Source organism: Typopeltis vanoorti, chromosome 1 (assembly GCF_054136105.1).
Source record: "Typopeltis vanoorti isolate ZY-2024b chromosome 1, IOZ_Tvanoo_1.0, whole genome shotgun sequence".
Classification (NCBI taxonomy): domain Eukaryota; kingdom Metazoa; phylum Arthropoda; class Arachnida; order Uropygi; family Thelyphonidae; genus Typopeltis; species Typopeltis vanoorti.
The window spans coordinates 58472337-58487461 of NC_143549.1; the positions used below are offsets into that span (position 1 = coordinate 58472337).

Genomic DNA, 15125 nt, shown 5'->3' on the forward strand with positions numbered 1-15125 from the left:
GAATATCAGAATTTCGGAACACAAGGACTACATCCTAAAAAAGATTATCAACCACCTAAAAAAGATTATCAGAATCTTAAAAAAACATGACGACCTCTTGTTACAGACCATACAGAAAATTGGCATCAATTATCTACTCCACTAAAGACCAACCACTTCCTCTAGGCCTGCCTGGTGTATTCGAGGTCCCCTGCAGCTGTAAACTGTCTTTGGCTAAACAGGTAGGACAGCGAATATCAGAATTTCAGAACACAAGGACTACATCCGTTTTCACAAGTACAGCCATTCTGGTCTTGCAGACCATGCTCTGGATACATGCTACAGAATACGGTGGAAGAAAGCTACAGTAATACACCGTAGCAAATACAAATTCGAAAGACTATTTATGGAATCAGCCTCAGCCCCTAAGAAACTCTCCAGACCTCAACAAATTTGGTTGTATGAGACTTCCCCAAATTTGGGTGGCTTACATCAGCAGACCTTCAGCCCAACACCGGAGAACACCTACTTAGTCCGCTAGAGAGCACCATCAGGACTTTTAGGAGAACAGTAGCTTCATCACTTCGCTCTCGGTTACTGTGTTGTAGTACCTACATGCACATGCCTTTTTTATAAGTTCCTTTTGAAGATGGCAACGTGACGTTGCCGAAATATCGGAAATATTTATTAAAGTGTATTTTAATTTATATTCATATCTACATTGTCAATTCTTTAAGTGATTTAGTAAAGTAACTAACAATTAAGTTGTACAATTGTACAACTTAATTGTTATCCCCTTCAACATACTCCCCTCCTCTATCTATACACCATTGCACACGAATTTTCCACTGTTGGAAGCAGTGCTGCAAGTCATCAGGTGTTATCTGCTTTAGTAGTGCTGCTGTTTTTCTCCTTTACCTCATTCAGTGACTGAAAATGTGTGCCCTTCAATGCGGATTTCAACTTTGGAAAAAGGTAAAAGCACGGAGCTAAGTCCGGTGAGTAAGGTGGATGGTCCAACACCGGGATCTTCTTATCAACCAGATACTGCTTTACAGACAGTGCACTGTGGTCTGGAGCATTGTCCTGATGGAAAATCCAAGTGTTGTTTTTCCACAGATCGGATCTCTTCTTCCTCACTTGTTCTCTCAGCTTGGCCAGAACCTCAAAGTAATAATGTTGGTTAACTGCGTGGAAATTCATTATGTTGGTTAGCTGTCTGACCCTATGGTACTCATTCAACCATTACCACGCCATTGATATATAAAAAAGTCCTACCAGTATTACCTTCAGTTTTGACTCTCATTCTTGCTTTTTTCATTCTCGGTGACGTGGGAGTTTTCCAGTGCATCGATTGTCTCTTTATTTCTAGATCGTACTGGAAAATCCACATCTCGTTTTCTTAGAAAATTTATGGTTTTCTCCTGCAAGTCCAGCTCTGCTGTCAGCCGTTCCTTGATGTCAGTGCACATTTGTTTCCGGACATCTTTCTGCTCCTGACACAAGGTTTTGGGAACCATTTTGGCACAGACTTTGCTCATGCAAAATTTGTCGTACAGTCTCCTTATCAATGTGCACCATGTCTGCTATCATCTGAATGCTTAATCGACGATCGTTGCGGACAATTTCATTAATTTTTGCAAAGTTTTGTTTGGTTTCTGCCATGACAGGGTGACCCGGTCGTTCGTCATCTTTAACGTTTTCTCGAACTTCTGCAAAGGGTTTGTGCCATTCAAACATTCATGCATCTAACATTACGTTATCACTGTACACCTGCAAGAGTTTCAAACACTCGATCAGTGTTTTCTTCAATTTCACAAGGAATTTGAGATTAATGTGCTGCTCAAGTTTAACGTTAGACATTATTTGGACAAAGCGACTTCATGAGTGTTTCTTTTATACAGACTAACTACAAGTGACAGCGAACAATGCTTATCTCAACTGCTTCTAGAACCTTCAAGTCATTCATGGAGAAAGCGCATCCCACTGCTATGAGTACATGATTCACAGCGCACCTTGTCTCGTTATTTAAAAGCCACACCTCATATAGTTGACATTGGTCAACTCTCACTATAGCATTCGCTTACTATAACAAACTTCTGAGCAGTGCTGACTAAAACATTAGCGTTGTTCAAAGGAAGTTCACTATTGCAGATCTTTCAAGTACAGTACTTTATATCTTGGAATATTTTGGTGTTTATCAAATAAATAAATCTTATAGATATGTAGTTTAATGTCTTGAAAAATGTAGAAGAGGAAAGGCTGACCAAATCAGAATCCCTAACAAATATTAGGACAAGATTTAAGAAAAAATTATTTGTAGAAAACATATTTGCATCATTATTGTTTTAAAATTGTCAAAGTATCTTGTACAACTTCCTAGAGATGATTATAAAATTTTTAAATCTATTCCCATTTTATTATTATTATTATTATTATTCAGGCCTCCAAGGAGTCAAAAGACTCTTCGAGGGAGGTCCTTCCTAAGACATAAATTCTGTAAAGACTCATCGAGGGGAGGTCCCCCCCTGAGAAACATAAAGTTTATCATACCACTCTTTAAACTCACTGACCATTCTCGCTCCCACCACTCCATCAGGCAATGCATTCCACGGCTCAACCACCCTCCACACAAAGAAACCACTCCTCACCCTCTTGCTCACAGTTTCCTTTCGTAACTTCCAGGGATGGCCTCTTGTCATCACTCCTTCCCGCTGATCAACCAAGCGAAAGAACTCCCCAGTGTCAACCCTGTAACCACCTCTCAACAGTTTAAAAGTCTCAATCATATCACCTCTCCTTCTTCTATCCACCAAACTCTGCAGTCCACATTCTCTCAGCCGATCCTCATAACTATCCTTGTACAGTCCTGAAACCATCTTTGTCATCCGTCTTTGTATCCTTTCCACAGTTAATTTATCCCCTTCAAATCCTGGGGACCAAATCTGAGAACAATAATCCAAGTGTGGTCTGATCAGAGACTTATACAATGGAATGATAACCCTCTTATCTCTGCAGGTCAGTGTCCTTCTCATAATAGCAGCAATCCTCTGTGTTACCTTCACCACCTTTGCAATATGTCCCCTAAACTTCAGGTTTCTATCAATCATCAACCCCAGATCAAAAATTTTCCCTTGAATGTCAGTCTCAATGGCATGGTGAAGTAATTTCACTTGTTTGAAACTTGTATTAAATAAATTGTAATTGGCTAAATGAACTCTGCACTACGTATGCAAAGAAAAAATGCAGAAATTTGCATTTTTCTTGAGATGACTATATATTAGGATGATATTGTAATGTAATTGCTAGAGCATGTAACAACACATGTTACTTATGTTGTTAGAAATTCTTTTACAAAATATTAGTAAAAAAAGATTTCATTGATATATTTAGTTAAACTTAGGATTCCTCATCCAAATTAGCACAACAGCATTTTTAGGAAAGCAGCTTATGTGTTATTTGGGTAGAAGTATTCAAGTTAAAAAAAATGTTCATGTTGAAGAGAAATTAACAGTGTAGGTGCTCATTAACAGTTTCTCTTTTGATCAAGAATTATTTAAAGTATATATATATATATATATATATATATATGGTACCCCCCCCCGAGTCCCAGACTGGTAGGCCAGATCTTTAATTCTGAAGACTCAAAATGGGGTTCGGTCACCCTGGTGCATACCCCTCCCCCCCAAGTTCCAGACTGGTAGGCCAGTTCTTCTTGGATTCTGATGACTTGAATTTTGAAGACTCAAAAGGGGTTCCCCCCCCCTCCCAGAGCCTACGCTGACCAACCCCCCAAGTTCCGGACCTGGTAGACTGGTTCTCCTCGAAAATCTGATGAATCGAATTTTGAAAACTCGATACTCAGGGCAGCCCCTGAGTTTCAAAATGTTTCAAATAACTTGACAAAAAACGTTACAAAAAACTTATCATTTTATATTATAGGGTATATATATATATATATATATATATATATATATATATATTCATTTAAAAAGTTTATGGAATTTACAACCATGTTAAAAAAAAACTTTTTTATTATCCTGACATTTCGATCTTCATATCAAGATCATACATAAATATACAAGACAAGCTGAGTTACATTATTAACTGTAAGCTAGAGAAACAATGATTTGATCACATGTTCCCCCCCCCCCCACCCCCCCCCCCCCCCACCCCCCCCCCCCCCCACCCCCCCCCCCCCCCACCCCCCCCCCCCCCCACCCCCCCCCCCCCCCACCCCCCCCCCCCCCCACCCCCCCCCCCCCCCACCCCCCCCCCCCCCCACCCCCCCCCCCCCCCACCCCCCCCCCCCCCCACCCCCCCCCCCCCCCACCCCCCCCCCCCCCCACCCCCCCCCCCCCCCACCCCCCCCCCCCCCCACCCCCCCCCCCCCCCACCCCCCCCCCCCCCCACCCCCCCCCCCCCCCACCCCCCCCCCCCCCCACCCCCCCCCCCCCCCACCCCCCCCCCCCCCCACCCCCCCCCCCCCCCACCCCCCCCCCCCCCCACCCCCCCCCCCCCCCACCCCCCCCCCCCCCCACCCCCCCCCCCCCCCACCCCCCCCCCCCCCCACCCCCCCCCCCCCCCACCCCCCCCCCCCCCCACCCCCCCCCCCCCCCACCCCCCCCCCCCCCCACCCCCCATAGCCCATATGATTATATGTTAAAAAGCTTTATGTTACTACTGTTAAAGTAACATGAACATTTTTTTTTAACTTGAATACTTCTACCCAAATAACACATAAGCTGCTTTCCTAAAAATGCTGTTGGCAAGATTGTATGGATCATAAAGGAGGTGACAGAATTCAAGCATCAAATTATTGGGCAATCTGTGTGTTCAGGTATTGTGGTTAAAGTGTTGGAAAGACTAGTGAGATTCAGGATCCAGAATTCGGTTAACAAAATGGTATTATATTTGATGGATAGAATGGATTTAAGGGGGGAGGGTTATGTTTTAGTAATCTACTTACTTATTACAATAAGGTGACAGCAGCATTGGATGTGGGAGCTACAGCAGTATACATAGATTTTACAAAGGCTTTTGATAGATTACAGCCTAAGTTGATAGTCAAAACTAGAGTGGATGAGGTTGGATATTAGACTAGTGCACCGGATTGGAGATTGGCTATCTGATAGGTATTAGCAAGATGAATATGGTGGAGCAACATCTCAGAAGAGCAATATCCCATTGCTGTATAACCTCTTATGTTAATGATATTGGAGAAAATCTAGATGGGGATATTTAGATGTTTGCAGATGATGCAAATTCGGGGTGAACTATAAGGAGTAGAGCAGATGTGGTGGATTCACAAGAAAACTTGAATAGATTGAGTGAATGGACAAGAGAGTGAGAATGGCAGTTCAATGTTGCAAAATATAATGCTTTAAAATTTGGAAAAGAAAGATGGAATGTAGAATTTAGTGGAGATATATTGTTGAAGGTAGAGGAAATAAGAGATATCGGTGTGATAGTGGATAAGGATCTAAAATTTAGAGATACATTGCCAAAATTGTGAGGACAAAGTCTGATAATGATGCAGATAACATTGACTTGTAGAAGTAAGGAGATTCTGGTTCCACTGTATAAGGCCTTGATCAAGCCACATATGAACTACTGTGCACAGATTTGGTCACCTGGTTTTCAAAAAGATGAAGAGATATTGGAAAGGGTCCAGAGGCAACTGAGTAAGGTATTTTGTGATCTCTTGAATAATGAATATGACGGACAGTTGAGAAGATGCAATTTACAGAGTGTAGTGGATAAGAGGAAGAGGAGTGATATAATAGAGAGATCGGAAAATACCTTAGTCAGTTGCCTCCCCTTTCCAACATCCCACCATTTTGTGAAAGATTGAAATTGGGGGAGAACAAGAGGTCATACATGGAAGCTGTATAAGGGAGATGTGAACGAGGGAGTGAAAAGCAGGTTTTTTGCATGGAGAGTTGTCAACGATTGGAGCGCATTGCCTGAGGAGAGTATGGTGTCTGCAGAGAATTTGTGTTTAAGGCATGATATGGTGAGCTCTCTGTATGACAAAGGGAGACCTCCTTGATGAGTCTTTGACACCATGGGGGGGGGGGGGCTAAGGATAATAATAATAAACACTACAGTTATGAACCAAGGAACAAAGTAGATTAGAAGATCATGTGACTTTTACCCTAAATGCAGTTAGATGCAGGAAAGAGTCCTGAAGGGCTCTGCATCAAAAGTGAACAGGCTATTCAGAGAATCTGCTTTTAAGTGACACTCATAAACTAAAGAAATATATGATTATTAAATTACTTAAGGAATTCACAATGTAAACTGGAATATAAATTAAAATAAACTTTAATATATACTATTATTTAAATTAAGGGGATATTTAATCTCACATTAATAATGTGGAATTAAATATTCCCTTAATTTAAATAATTTTTGCATCGCCGAAGTGAAGCCTTTTGGCTCTTTATTTCATTAATTTAATATATACATCCCATTTTTCGGCATTCCTATATTCCCATCTTCATGGGAACTTAAGATTAAGACAAGTGCACGCAGGTGCTAAAAACAGCAAATGAGGTCGAGGAGAGAAGACTACTGTTTTTCCTAAAATCTTGATGGTGCCCCTAGCAGGCTATATTAGGTATTCTTGGCCATTGAGCTGATGTTCTCATGATGTAAGTTTCCCAAATTTGGGGCAGTCTCATGCATCCAAATTTGTTGAGGTTTGGCATGTTTTGAGGGCTGAGGCTGATTCTATGAATAGTCTTTCAAATTTAAATTTGCTACAGTGTATTACTGTGGCTTTCTTCCAACGTATTCTGTGGCAAATATCCAGACCTCAATTGCCGTTTTAGTGCCTGTGTGCACATGTCTTAATCTCATGAAGATGGCAACGTGATGTTGCTGAAATATAAGAAAGTATATATTAAAGTTTATTTTATAATTTATATTCCAGTTTACGTTGTGAATTCCTTAAGTAATTTAATAATCATGTGCAGCCAACGTATAAGCCTTTCTACAAGAATTAAATAAATATAGATGCAAAAAAGTTCCCAAAGGTTACTGCAAGATGAAATATTGGATTTAAATTGTTCTGTGTTGTTAATAAACCATTGGAGTTCTTTATTAACATGTATAAGCAATACATATATATGTACATATTTGTACATATACAAATCTAAAGAAGTGTGTGGTAAGTCAAATTGTCTGGGACTGTTTGAATCTGAATGATGAAATATACTTATTTCATATATAATTATTAATAATATATGTTCTCTAATTAATCCCTGCTTTTTCTTCTCTGTGTCATGAGGAGTCTAATTCAATGCTATTTCACATGAAAGCACATGTAATTTGAAAGTAAAATAGGTGAATTTTTTTTATTTAATAAGTTTTTTTAGATTACTTAGTGTATTTTAACTATATCAAAATAACCTTTACTGTGTATATTGTATTCAGTAATTGTTCTGATATTTTTTAAGGCATACTAGCAAAAATCCTGAAGAGCAAGAGCTGCATAGAAAGTTAAGGTAATAATAACATGAAACCCAGTAAATGGAACCTTTATATTGATGACATAAATGAAGAAAAATTAACATATGAAATCTTAAGATTAAAAGGAATTTTTCAAAAATCAACCAGGGAGTTGAAGAAAGTAGAAGGTTCACAAGAATTAAGATAGTTCTTGTGAACATTCTACAAGAACTATCTTCTTCTAGAATATTCTACAAGAACTATGTGAAGGAAAAGAGAACTGAAGAGAAAAATAACAGGAAGGAAAGCACAGTAATTCATAAGCTATTAATGAATAATAATAATGGCAATGATGATGATAATAATAACAGTAACAAGGAAGTCAAATTAAAATCTTAAGAAAAAAGAAGTCATATGGTAGGATGATTTGAAATTAAATTTGCATTTGACAAAGGAATAACTATATTGAACTTTAATAATAAATTTAGTTTAATCTTTTATCCAAGTGTAAGCAAACAAAGTTTGCACCTGAAGTATCTTCAGGTCTGAGGCAACTCGTGGTAAAGGTGGACCAAGCTCTCATCACTCCTAGTCTTAACATCTCCCATAATGCAAAGCACATCTCCTTGCAGACATGTATAATAATAATAATTATTATTATTATTTTAAGTTAAGGGGATAATAAATCCCTCATTATTTTAAAGCCGGATACGAAACTCAGAGATTGAAATCTAAGAGTTTCATGCCGAAGAACTATCGGCGAGTAAAAGCATAAGTCAACACCTGGGTAGTACACAACACTAGGGCAACTTGGAGCAAAAGGTGGAGCAAGGTCCATCACTATCCATAATATTTTCTCATAATGTAAAATGCAGTTCCTAGGAGATGTATTACTGTTTTACATTATGAGGAGAGGTCACTACCCAGACCAGTTTCGACCTTTATTGAGGTCTCATCAGTGAGTAGGTAGACCTGGAATACCAAGGTTTAAGTGAACCGAACTTACATATACCCCTACTAACGAATTGCCAGACCAGTGTACCCATATATTATTATTACTACGATAAAGAGCCAAGAGGCTATTTTTTCAGCGGCGTAAATTAAGTTAAGGGGATAATAAATCCCTCATTATTTTAAATGCCGGATACAAAACTCGGAACTCAGAATAATAATAATAATAATAATAATAATAATTATTATTATTATTCTGAAAATCATTCCGACCTCTTTAACACCACACCTATTAAGCCTGATTTCATACAATCCAAATTCCCTACCAGAGAAGACATCTGCCTTGGTGACTTTAATGTCCACAATTCTAGCTGGCACACTTTTTTGAATTCACTGACCAAGTTGGAAGAAAAGAAGCGATATTTGCTGCAAGCAATAATTTTAAAATAAGTCATCTCCTCACCAGAATCAATGACAATCCTCTCCACTCACCTAACACTCTGGATCTTTTCTTAACTAGTTCTTTCCAAGTACAGTGACTGCTCCTCTTCGTAATTCAGATCACAATCTATCCAAGTTTCATCTCTTGCAGAACATGCAGTTTGCTACAACAATGACCAAGCAAGAAAATCTCTGTGACTTTTACTCCTTCTTTCCATGGCTGACTACTGCTTCTGTTCTTAAGATTCAGATACAAGTATCCCTCGATTAACGCAGTTAATTAATCCCTCAATGTTACCGCGTATATCAAAATCTAATAATCAATGGTAAAAATTACAATTCATCCATGATCGATTACTGTATTAATAATTCATTTTATGTGGTACTCTTTTGAGAAAGATAAAAAATGAACACAAAGTAAATGTTTAATAAATGCTTGTACCTACATTATTTACTACAATTTTTTTTATCAAAAGAAGTTATCAAGAGTCGTTTGAGCAGTTTTAGTTTTTTTTTCTTATCGGCATAAATTCTACAATAACAAGCAAAATGACTCTCCATACTTCGGCAAACAAGTAATAAAACATAAAGAAAAAAAAAACACTGCAAATATAATACATGATGGTACAAATTAAGTGGATATTGAATCCAACATTATTTCAAACGAAAAAAAAGAAGCTACTAGAATTTCATGCCAAATATATAGAAACTAAAAGTTTTGGTGGATGCAAGCATAAATAACCTTATGGACAACTCATAGTAAAGGTGGAGTAAGCTCCAGATCACTTTCCTTAGTATTTTCCATAAATATAAAGCATATCTCCTAGAGGACATGTATGATAATTAAGTCTTTGGCTCTCTATTGTAATACATCATGGTTTATTTATTTTCAGTTATAATCTAAAAATTATTGAACAAAGAATTAAAAAAAAAAAAAAACTAAACCATACTATACTGACATCGGAGGTCGCGGTATCTCTCAGATACAGTTTACTGTCAAATATCAAAAACCTTTACATAACATGTGTTAAACCAAACTGACAGCAAAAAAAACAGTGCAGAATATCACTCATAACATGTGAAAGCACAGCTACTCATGACCTCCAAGCTATATAATGAACTGTGTAAGAATATTTATATTAAACATTTTGCTTGTATCTCTCAGATCAGCTGTGAGCTCCTCAGAGTTAAAGGTGCGTTAATCAAAACTCCTGCCATGTATATCAAGGGATAGCAGCAATTAATTTCGCAGCGATAATCAAATCCGCATTAAGCAAAACTGCTCTAAGCAAGGGATACCTGTACTTGTGATCTTGTTAAAGAAATTATTCATGTTGGAATGGAAGTTTCATTCCTCACTCTGTAAATTTCCACCCTATATCCAAGCCATGATTTTCCAAAAAGATTGTGCTAGAGCAGTCTAAGAAAATAAAACATGGCTTGAGACAAAGTTCCAATTTCATTCACAGCCTACACTGAAGTTCATAATACTTGCAAAACCATCATTAAGAGAACTAACTCTTAATTATTTTGCAATTATTACCTGTGTGAATGGCAGTCATGTCTTCTTCTGGCCCCTAACAAAAGACGTTGGATGTATTGTTATTATTATTATTTTTTTTTTTTTATCTATCTGTGCTTCTACCTCATTCTCACTCAAATGGTAGCAGTGCAACATCATTTAAAGAGAGGGATGACCTCCTGGAATCCTGATTTGAATTTCACAAGCATTTTTAGATTTTCCTTCATGCCAAGTTTTGATGTAAGGAAAGGGTACCTTTCCAATTAGTTCTGCTAGTGTCCAGAATATAATTATTTTAAATATATTGATATTTTTAATGCGAGAATTTGATCTCTGGCCATAAAAAGCAGGACTATAACTTTTATGTATTGTTTTTTAACCAGAGGCACAGCTAGTGAGATAATGGTTAACCAAATTAGTGATACTTTGGAACAGTGTCTAAATTGTTTGAAACATAATGTAACTTGTTTCTGTGCATGTATGTATACTTATACAACAATAATGTCCATAAAAAGCAGGACTATAACTTTATGTAGTGTTTTTTAACCAGAGGCAGCTAGTGAGATAATGGTTAACCAAATTAGTGATACTTTGAAATAGTGTCTAAATTGTGTGAAATATAATGTAACTTGTTTCTGTGCATGTATGTATACTTATACAATAATGACCTTAATATGAAAGTCAAATGTCAGAAATTAAAGTTATTACTCTAACATGGTCTAAATAGTCTCCATAAAATAGTCTCCATAATTTTACAATAATGAATGGTGATCACAGTGTAACAATGAAACAAAGGATGCTAATACTCCAATTATTAAATATTTCATACATTAATATTTGAAGATATCTTTAATTTTTGACTATCTTTTGTGCAATATAATAAGAAATTTTCAGTAATGTTCTTGGAAAATTGTATTTGTCTGTCTTTTGTTAACTTATTTTTTTTCTCTTCTGGTCTTTGTCAAAATCTGTGCACAACATTACTGGTAGTTAGGCTTCTTAAAAAAGACACTACAAGAATCAATCTCAGTTCATTATAGGATTTGTGGGGTGTTACACATTATTCCATATATTCCACAAGTGTTATATGCTTGCTTGCTGCAATGCTGATGCATCATTTGCAATTCTCTGAAAAAAAAAAGTCTTTCTCTGTTGCACAAACAGTCATTTTTGTTCTAGGTGTTTAGCAGAACTTTTCAGCCCCCTCCCTTGTTGTACAACATGCCCTGAAACTGTAGTGTGCACAAAAGTTTTAGGCAAAAAGAGCCTTAATTTTTCCCTGAATATTTCCTGTCAAATCATTTCCTGTATCGTTGATGCACAAATCAAACAACAGAGGACCAAATATTAAGTCCTGTGGTAGCACTTGGTTTTCTGCCTTCTCCTGGACTCAAATCCTTCATAAACCACTCTTTAATATCAGTCTATCAGCCAACCTCGATCCAAATCATCAGATTCATATTCATTTACTCCAATTTATGCAACAGAGTTCTATGTGAAATCCTGTCAAATGTCTTTGCAGTGTAGCAACATCACTGAGTGGCCAATTTCCCATATCCAACTCCATTGTCACTTTATTATGAAAAGTAAGCAATAAGAAGTATCAAGAAGTTACACTGTTGTTACTATCAAAAAATATAATTCGTTCATAATATAATTATTATTATACATCAATGATTGTGTTATAGTACTTGATTTTGCTGATTCATAATGAGCATCATAAAGACATATACCAATACAATAATAATCCAAGTGTTAAGGCTTAAGTGATGGGAGGACATCACGATGGAGGTTTAATGGAGTATTGACAGTGCTAGGAAAGGATTAAAAACTAATTTTAATGCTTCCAATATTTATCACTTACAGTAATAATCACCTAACCTATTCTAGATTATCACAAAAAAGCTTACATGTATGGTTCCTGCAGGACTCACAGTAGAGAATCTGAGGTAAGGTATCTGAGGTGACATATAGATCTCAAGGGTGTCACTACTCATGTCCAAATCATTCCACATCTCTTTCATTATTTCTGACTGAAACAAAAATTACAATTATGTCCAAATCTCTTTCATTATTTCCGAATGAAACAAAAATGACAATTATGTGCAGTCATACATTACAATATGTCCATATTAACTGGTTGCTATATAATCTTCAGTCTATACAGGATTAAATTGTTGACCATAAAAAATAAATAAGAAGCAAGGAATAAGAAAAGTCTCATTGACTATGCTATTGTTGATAGGTATATTTTCTCACTGGTGCAGGATAACAGGGTGTACAGAGGATTTGAAATTGGAAGTGATTACCATTTAGACTTGAGCATGATAAAACTGAATTTCATATTGAAAAGAAGAACATGTAAGAAAGTTTTATAGCGAATAAAAGTTGAGCAGTTCTCGGATGTAAACTGTAGACTAAAATACATAAACATTAATAAATTTAGTTTAATCCTTTATCCAAGTGTAAGAAAACAAAGTTTGCGCCTGAAGTATCTTCAGGACTGAGGAAACTCGTGGTAAAGGTGGACTAAGCTTTCATCACTTGCCTTAGTATCCCCCATAATGCAAAGCACATCTTCATCTGGAAATGTATAATGCTATGCATTAAGGAAAAGGCCACTAAAAAACTTCCAACATCTTTCTCTCTAATCCAGAGTAATTTAATAATAAGGTGAGACACCTTTTGGCAACTTGTATAGGTAAATATGACTCTTCCATTACTTCCACCTTAGTATCACCACTTCTGGATCGGGCTCCTACTGATGAGACCTCAATAAAGGTTGAAATTAATGCATAGCATCATACATGTTTGCAAGGAGATGTGCTTTGCATTATGAGGGATACTAAGACAAGTGATGAGAGCTTAGTCCACCTTTACCACGAGTTGCCTCAGTCCTGAAGATATTTCAGGCGCAAACTTTGTTTGCTTACACTTGGATAAAGGATTAAACTAAATTTATTATAATCTAATCAAGTGGGGGAAAAAAAACTTCATACACAAACATTATTTAAGAAAAAAATGAAAGAGCTTGTGAAAAGGAACCAAACCTTGGAGATTCAGTGAGAAGCCCTGAAGTAAACATTAACTGATTCAGTCAGAGAGGCATGTGGTGAGGATGTCTGCACGGACAGAAAAATCAGAACTTCATGGCAGACAATGGAAGTTAGAGACAGTGAAGGAAAAAGAAGAAAGCATATTGAAAGTTCCTGGAGAATAAGTCAGCTTGTATTCTTAGAGAATAGAGAGACAAATGTAAAAAAGCTAAACACTGTGTAAAACTAGCTAAACAAAAGTTAAAACTGGTTTGAACACTGTCTTGTAAACAGCTAATTTAGTGTTCTGACTTTCAATTGACTTCCCACCATACCAGCTTTGCTGATTCTGTTGTCTATTTCTATATTTAATTTACCATCTTCAGTAAAAATCGTGCCTAAGTAGCTGAAAAAACGTTTTACTTGTTCCACAGGTTCTCCATTCACAACACAGTTGACATTTTCAATGATTCTTCCTATTTTCATTGTCTTCGTCTTTTTATTGCTGACCTTCATACCATATCTATTACAACAGCTATTCAATTTAGTCAGAGAATCTTGTAAACTTGTAGCAGCTTTATTTAGAAGTATAACATCATCCGCATAAAGCAGAACTGAGATTAACATCTCCAATTTTGATATCATGTTTAATACCGCTTTCCTTCATAATGTGATCCATATAGATAACGAATAACAGAGGGGATAATGTACATCCTTGTCTCACACCAGATTTAACATTAAACCATCTTCCTGTACCTTCCTTCAATTCTAACTGCTGACTTACAACTCAAATAAAGACTAAGTATTGCTTGATATAATGTCCCATTGACACCATAAAACTGTAGTGTATTGAATAGCTTCTATCTTGGCACCTTGTCATATGCCTTTTCCAAATCGACAAAACTTAAATACAGATCTCTGTTATATTCCCATGCTTTCTCGACTATTTGTCGTAAAGTGAGGATCTGATCCTGACAGCCTCTATTTGGCCTGAATCCAGCTTGTTCTTCACCAAGCTTTTCTTCCACAATGCTTATCAACCGTTTCTCAAGTATACTTGCATAGATTTTGCCAGGAACACTCAGTAGGGAAATACCTCTGTAATTCTCACATTCAGTTTTATTTCCCTTTTTTATATATGGGTACTATTAGAGCTCTACTCCAATCATCGGGAATTCGTCCCTCTGTCCAGGCTTTCTGAACTGCAGTGCAGCTGCTGTAAGACTTTTATACCACCATACTTCAGCATTTCTGGTCGAATATCATCTACTCCTGGGGCCTTTCCACATTTCAAGCCTTTGATAGCTTTTTCTACTTCAAGTATAGATATGTATTCCTGACTGCATGCATGGTCAGTGTTTTTTACCACTGTGCTATTGTCACTGCTTGTTTCTTTTTAGTTTTTCAAAGTAATTACTCCATACTTCAAGGATATCCTTTTTTCCCGTTTTCATGTCACCTTTATCATTTCTAACTCCTTTTACAACACTCTTTCCTCCATTTCTAAGCTTCTTCAACAACCTCCAGAATATCTTACCACCTTCTTGATATTTATTTTCTATGTTCTTGCAAAAGTCCTCCCATTACTTTGTTCAGCTAGTTTTACACAGTGTTTAGCTTTCTTACATTTGTCTTTGTATTCTCTAAGAGCACAAGCTGACTTATTTGCCAGGAACTTTTGATATGTTTTCTTCTTTTCTTTCACTGCCTCATTAACTTCCTGTGTCCACCATGCAGTTCTG

The 15125-nt window shown here is 37.1% G+C and overlaps 1 protein-coding gene across 1 annotated transcript in view; it reads right to left on the reverse strand.

The window, feature by feature from the left end:
- The window catches only part of Rad1 (Radiation insensitive 1), a 106803-nt gene that overhangs the window by 43297 nt on the left and 48381 nt on the right, over positions 1-15125 (reverse strand). The window contains exon 5 of the mRNA XM_090390680.1: positions 12259-12381. Within this exon, the coding sequence (XP_090246806.1) occupies positions 12259-12381 (123 nt within the window). The remainder of the gene's footprint in view (positions 1-12258; positions 12382-15125) is intronic.